The sequence below is a fragment of the Bubalus kerabau genome, chromosome 4, assembly GCF_029407905.1.
Source record: "Bubalus kerabau isolate K-KA32 ecotype Philippines breed swamp buffalo chromosome 4, PCC_UOA_SB_1v2, whole genome shotgun sequence".
NCBI lineage: Eukaryota > Metazoa > Chordata > Mammalia > Artiodactyla > Bovidae > Bubalus > Bubalus kerabau.
The window spans coordinates 41,053,998-41,061,204 of NC_073627.1; the positions used below are offsets into that span (position 1 = coordinate 41,053,998).

General features: G+C 50.7%; 1 protein-coding gene across 3 annotated transcripts in view; it reads right to left on the reverse strand.

The window, feature by feature from the left end:
• The window catches only part of SGSM2 (small G protein signaling modulator 2), a 38,159-nt gene extending 31,240 nt beyond the window's left edge, over positions 1-6,919 (reverse strand). For all 3 annotated transcript variants that reach the window (XR_008713119.1, XM_055576919.1, XM_055576918.1), the window contains exons 1-2: positions 6,653-6,919; positions 1,375-1,450 (exon numbers count right to left, since the gene is read on the reverse strand). Coding sequence is in view for 2 of the 3 variants with exons in the window: in XM_055576919.1 (XP_055432894.1) it covers positions 1,375-1,450; positions 6,653-6,709 (133 nt within the window). In the remaining variant the exon portion in view is untranslated. The remainder of the gene's footprint in view (positions 1-1,374; positions 1,451-6,652) is intronic.
• Between the last annotated feature and the right edge of the window lie 288 nt (positions 6,920-7,207).

The window sequence follows — 7,207 nt, forward strand, 5'->3', positions numbered from 1 at the left end:
GTGCCCCAGAGCCTGTGCGCCGCAACGAGAAGTCACCGCAACGAGAGGCCCACACACCGCAACTACAGAGGAGCCCGTGCAGCCACAAAGACCCAGCACAGCCAAAAATACACAAATAGATACTTTTGAAAAAGATGGCAAATTCAAAGTCAAATTCCTGGAAATCCAAGAAAACTCAGTTGTGTGCAGAGACAGTCTTGCTCCTACAAAGGCAGAAATGTTCACGCTGAGCAGGAAGCGGTGGTTTACTACAGACTTTCTCTTTTCTGAGCGGGGAAGTCTTGGCTAGACTTCCTCGATACTCCTGTGGATTTGCATGCAATTGAGTGTCTGGAGAGTTGGGAATGTTGAAGCAACGCAGGTGGGATTGATTAGAAAACAGATGTAGCACAGAAAGCATCCAAAGGCACAGGCCCATCCCCAAAGTTAATGCAAGGATAAACCAGCACTGTGGTTCCCCAGCCCAACTACTGAGGCTGGCAGTTCTTAAAGTGCAGTCTCTGGACTAGCAGCACCGGCATCTCCTGTGAACTAGTTAGAAATGCAAATTCCTGGGGTCACCTCAAAGATACTAGAATCAGAAACTCCAGGGCTGGGACCCAGGAACCTGTTTTAACAAGCCCAACAGGTGACTCTAGGCTTCCCAAGTGGCTCAAGCAGTAAAGAATCCGCCTGCCACTGCAGGAGACACAGGAGACATGAGTTCAATCCCTGAGTTGGGAAGATCTCCTGAAGGAGGGCATGGCTGCTGCTGCTGCTGTAAGTCGCTTCAGTCGTGTCTGACTCTGTGCAACCCCACCGACGGCAGCCCACCAGGCTCCGCCATCCAAGCAAGAACACCGGAGTGGGTTGGCATTTCTTTCTCCAATGTATGAAAATGAAAAGTGAAAGTGAAGTCTCTCAGTCGTGTCTGACTCTTTGTGACCCTATGGACTGCAGCCTACCAGGCTCCTCCGCCCATGGAATTTTCCAGGCAAGAGTACTGGAGTGGGAGGGCATGGCAACCCACTCTAATATTCCTGCCTGGAGAATCCCATGGAGAGAGGAGCCTGGCGGGCTACCGTCCATGGGGTCACAAAGAGTGGGACATGACTTAGCCACTATAACACAACAACAACAGCAGGTGACTATGATGCTAAAATTTGAGCACTACTGTCTTTAGGGACTAGACATATAAAGCAGATTCTTGGGCCCTGGAGATCCTAATTCAGTAGGTCTGGGATGGGACCCAACAAGATTTCATAAGCTTCTGAGTTGATTCTGACTTACAACCCGATTTAAAAACTACTGACCCTGAGGACTCTTCCTCTGGCCCCAGGGCAGTATCCTCAGTTTTTAAACCCCTCTCTCATTACCCTCCAGTCACTCACTCACCACACAGAGCAAGGATGTGGCTGCTATCTTCATGCACAAACTTCCTGGTGACAGCCTCCTCCATGATTTGCTTCACCTGTAAATAAATGGGCGGCACCATTATTGATTGATTGATTGATCAAGGGCCTGTGAGCAAGTAAATAGCTTGGCTTGCTCGCCTGGTCTGAGTTCAGCCACTAGCAGAGTAGAGGATAGGAACGGGAGGGGTGGGGAAGCAAAGTTTCTTCAATACAGACATTGCCAAATGTCTTGGAAAGGCAACCAGGAAAAGGTAGCCTGCCAGGCTCTTCTGTCCATGGGATTTCCCAGGCTGGAATACTGAAGTGGGTAGCCATTTCCTTCTCCAGGGGATCTTCCCAACCCAGGGATCAAACCCAGGTCTCCTGCACCGCAGGCAGATTCTTTACCAACTGAGCCATCAGGGAAGCCAAAAAAGGTGCTATAAACCCACTAATCAATCAGTTCAGATATTCCAACCCAGGAGGAAGGGCCCTGCTGTGAGAACAGGGATGGGATGCTATTTGCTCATCTGTACTTGGCTGCAGAAGGCTTGTCCTTCAGGGACAAATTGTCTCAGTACAGGCCACAGGAAGACACCTGACCCTCCTTTTCTCCCTTCTCCAAGGGGAGGGTATGTCCATCCAGGTCTCACGGACACTCCCCACATGCTCACAAGCCCAGCCTTCTCTCTGTCTAGGTAAAACCCTATGTTCGGGTTCCTACCTGAATGTAAAAGCTTCAGAATACCTTGTAAGGTAAGCAGTCACAGCTTTCTTTAGAAAACACTTTAAAAACCTTTTAAATTGATGTACAATAAGCATATAGAAAAGGGTATATATTCATTGGAAGGACCATTGCTGAAGCTCCACCTGATTCTAAGAGTTGACTCATTGGAAAAGACCCTGATGCTGGAAAAGGTTGAAGGCAAGAAGAGAAGGGGGCAGCAGAGGGTAAGCTGGTTAGACAGCATCACTGACTCCATGGACAAGAATTTGAGCAAACTCTGGGAGACAGTGGAGGATGGAGGAGCCTGGCATGCTACAGTCCAGGGGATTGTACAGAGTCCAACACTACTGAGCAACTGAACGAGAACAAATATATCATAATTACACAGTTTGAAGAATTTTTACAAACTGAACACACCTGTGAAAGTAGCATCAGCTCAAGAAACAACACGTGACCAGTACCCTAAAGTAGCCCCGGACTCTGCCATGATTCCTTCTAGTCACTACTCCTTTCCAAGGTACCCACTATCCTGACTTCTAACATTGTAGAGCACATGTGTGGGATTTTGTGCTTTTTATAGATGGAATTGCTCAGTGTGTAGTTTGTGCGACTGTGAGATTTGTTCGTGTTGTATGTGGATGTGCATTTTTCATTCTCCATTGTGTGAACAACCCACAGCTGGCTGGGATTTGGGTAGCTTCCAATTTGGGGCTGTTATGGACAGTGCTGCTATGAACACTCTAGATGTGTCTTTGTGTGAACACAGGGGCTCATTTCTTTGGATTTATATTTTTAGGCAAGGAATTTCTGATGAGAGTATTTGGCATTATGAGATTTTTGCCAATTTACATTCCCATCAGCAGTTTAGGAGGTTCTAGTTGCTCCCAGCACTGAAGCCAAACACTTTTGATGCCCTGGGGGAACCTCTGTGTGTGTGTGTGTGTGTGTGTGTGTGTGTGTGTGTGTGTGTATGTTAGTTGCTCAGTCGTGTTGGACTCTTTGCGACCCCATGGACTGTAGTCCACCAGACTCTTCTGTCCATAGAATTCTCCAGGGAAGAATACTGGAGTGGTTGCCATTTCCTTCTCCAGGGGATCTTCCCCATCCAGGGGTTGAACCTGAGTCTCCTGAATTGCAGGCAGATTTTTTAACCATCTGAGCCACCAGGGAAGCCCCTGGGGGAACCTGCCAAGAGACAAATACTAATACTGAAGATTAGAGGGATGGATTACCTCAATCCCTGTCTTAAATCTTACTGATTTAGTGAGCTCTGGTCAGAGCGAGCCTTGCCATTCTTTGGACAGTGTCCTGTGTCCAGCGTCCTGATGCTGCTCTTGCTCTCCAGGCCCTCACTTCTGTTTGTAAGGTGGTAGAGCTTCTGAAGTCTGGGGAGGATGGAGGAAGGACCAGGAGTCTCCTCCTTACTGCAAAATGCTCATGGTTAGTGGTTTAGGTAAAGGAGGATCCGATCGATCCTGCACTCTAAACTATTAAAAGCTTCCTAGATTACTTCCCAAGGGGTGTTTACATTAAACAGAGCATCATGTCACAGCTCAAAGACCAGTAGACATCTAAGGCAGGCTGCTGGGGCAGATTTTTTGATTAGGAGGACCTATAGATGCCTTTAGTGGCTCAGACAATAAAGAATCTGCCTGCAATGCAGGAGACCCAAGTTCGATCCCTGGGTTGGGAAGATCCCCTGGAGAAGGAAATGGCAACCCACTTCAGTATCCTTGCCTGGAAAATCCCATGGACAAAGGTGCCTGGCAGGTTACAGTCCATGGGGTCGCAAAGAGTCAGGCACGACTGAGTGACTAACACACACACACACACACACACACACACACACACCTATGCCCTGGGAAGTCCCTGGTGGTCCAGTGGTTAGAACTTAGTGCTTTCACGCCCAGAGCCTAGGTTCAAACCCTGGTCAGGGAGCTAAGATCCTGCAAGCCATGCAGTGCGGACCAAAAAAAGAAAAAGGACTACAAGTCCTTTGTGAAAAGCCAGCTTAGTCAACAATCGTCCCCACTGTCTCTATATGTAGGATAAGAAAGGATATGTTTCTCTCAAAATCAAGCCCTGAAGGTCAAGGGAACCAAGAGTTCAGAGCGGGTCAACCTCTAAAAGGTCATATACAGAGCTGTGGCATATCCTGGACATTTCTCACACTTGTCTAAGAATCATTCTCAGAGTAGTACAGACAGCCCTTCTAAATACTGCCTTCCCTGAAATCTTTGCTATCATCCCTGACTAACCCTGAATTTGGAACGCACCAACAATCCTAGCACATGCACCCATAGTTTGGGTATAGCTACATTTTTACTCTTGTTTACACTGTTCATATAAGTCTCTGTCACTACACTGTTTCCTGAGGATAATCACTGGGACTTAAGATTTCTTTTTTCCTTGGGGAGACAAGACTTAGGGCTTAAATGTTATTTTGATATACGCCTGGACTTAAAAAAACTTTTGGCCACATCACAACAAAAGCACAATGGAGCTTCTCAAACACAGTTGGAAAGGTGATGCCTTCAACTGCCTCTTTGCCAACAGGAAGTAAGGAAACAAATTTAGGGCACAATAGCCAGGCTATAATTAATGAAGTGCCTTAATTATGAGCCTTCCAGCATTCTATAAGAACCCTGAGCCTTCTCCAGTCCCGAAACCTCTCAGTTCAGTCGTTCAGTTGTGTCTCTTTGCCCCCTCCCATGGACTGCAGCACACCAGGCCTCCCTGTCCATCAGCAACTCCCAGAGCTTGCTCAAACTCATGATTATTGAGTCAGTGATGCCATCCAACCATCTCATCCTCTGTCGTCCCCTTCTCCTCCTGCCTTGAATCTTTCCCAGCTTCAGTGTCTTTTCAAATGAGTCAGTTCTTTGCATCAGGTGGCCAAAGTATTGGAGTTTCAGCTTCAGCATCAGTCCTTCCAATGACTATTCAGGGCTGATTTCCTTTAGAATTGTATGTTTTGATCTCCTTGCAGTCCAAGGGACTCTCAAGAGTCTTCTCCAACACTACAGTTCAAAAGCATCAATTCTTCGGTGCTCGGCTTTCTTTATAGTCCAACTTTCACATCCATACATGACTACTGGAAAAAACATAGCTTCGACTATACAGACCTTTGTCGGTAAAGTAACGTCTCTGCTCTTTAATATGCAACCTCTAGGAAAGGGGAAATAAACCAATATGGTAAACTTTTCTATACCAGCTAAATATCAGTTTCCCTATTTTAGAGATGTAGAAATTGAGACTCAGAAAGGTTAAGTAACTTATTCAAGATCACAAAGAGCTAGGTTCAGACTATTTCAAAGTTTATGCATTCCCATCAGACTCTGTAGTCTCCAAGATCAGTAGGCCTTATTTACCAAACATTTATTGAGTGCCAATGATCACTGAGATCAAACCAGTCAATCCTAAAGGAAATCAATCCTGAATATTCATTGGAAGGACTGCTGATGAAGCTGAAGCTTCAATACTTTGGTCACCTGATGTGAAGAGCCAGTGCATTGGAAAAGACCCTGATGCTGGGAAAGATTGAGGGCAGAAGAAGGAGCGACAGAGGATGAAATGGTTTTTGGATGGGATCATCGACTCAATGGATGTGAGTTTGTGCAAACTCCCAGAGATAGTGAAGGCCAGGGAAGCCTAGAGCACTGCAGTCCATGGGGTCGCAAAGAGTCGGACACAACTGAGCAACTGAACAACACTGAGTGCCTACTGTGTGCCAGGCATGGATATAGAGTTCTGGATAAAACAGGTGTCCTGCCCTCATGGAGTTGACAGGGCTCCATTCAGAGGCTGCATCCATTCTAATCCACTCTGTGGGTTTGGAGCTCTCCAGCGTGCCTATGCGGGTGAGTCATTCACACAGGCACCTCCCCTCCCCCCCCCCCCCCCACCTCCCCGCCCCATGAATTGAAATGGCTTTTAGGGCAGGGACAAAGTAGAGGACATTAGTACGTACAGGGAAGGACTTCTCTTTGTGACAGGGGCGGGGGGGCTCCTCAAAAGAGAAAAAAAAATCTGAGTCTTAAAAACCATTCTCAAAAAGCCCCCCTGGCCTCTGGGTATGGAGGTGGGCGTGGAGTGAGAAGATGTGGTGTGCGGCGAACCCTCATGCAGCCGAGACTCAGTTCCCAGAAAGATAACCGAATGGGGTGTAGGGCAAACCGGAGCTAAGCCCCCAAGTCACCGGTTTAGCGCGGGCCCCGCCCCCTCCCCAGGCGGCGAGGGCAATGAATGGGCAGCTCGGTTCTCCAGAAATCGCCGCCACCCCTCCCCCTCGGTCTCCCAGAGCTGCTGCTGTCACAGGGCGGGGAGCTGCGGGATCGCGGAGCAAACAAACCCTGAAGCGCAGGCCTAGCCCCTGGGGCCGAGGGGTGCTGCCCCCTGATCCGGGAGTCGGGCGGGAACCGCAGTCAGTCCAGGACCGGCCCCCGTCCGAGGCCGGTGAGCGCCCGCACACTGGGATGCGCGCAGATCTTTCTGTCCGGTGGGCCGTGAGGACAGGGACGCGAGCCCCCGGAGGTCCGTGCCCCGACTTTACCTCCTTTTTCACGTTCCACAGCAGTTTCTCTTTGACCGCGTCCTCCGCGCTGCCCATCTTGCGGCGGCTGACCCGGGGGGAGGTGCCCAGCGGCCCCCTATGCCCCCCACGCGCCCTCGCCGCCTCCGCGCCTCTCGGCTCAGCGCCCCACGCACCAGGCGGAGCCCCCGCCCGCCGCGCTCCCCGCCAGCCGCCGCCGCCGCCGCCGCAGCCACTGCCCGGTGCTGGGCTCCGCAGCCATCTTCCGAGCCCCGCACAGACGTCAGGAGCCTGGCCCGGCCCCTTCCCACTGCCGGGGGCGGGGTGGGGGGGTGCGCTCAGCTACGGGGAGGGGGGGGTCGGGTGGGGGGGAGACTGCGCGTGCCTGGGGGCGGTGTGCCCGGGCGCGCGCCCCGCGGGCCGCTGTCATGGCAACGCGCCGGCTCCAGCCCCGAGGGCGCGAACCCGCATTGTGAGCGCCGGTCGCCCGCCCTGCACAGCGCTGGGCCGGGGAGGCGGGGCGCGCCCCTGGACCCCCGCCCCAGGCGGCTAAGTGGGGCAAGTCGCTCTTGTGAA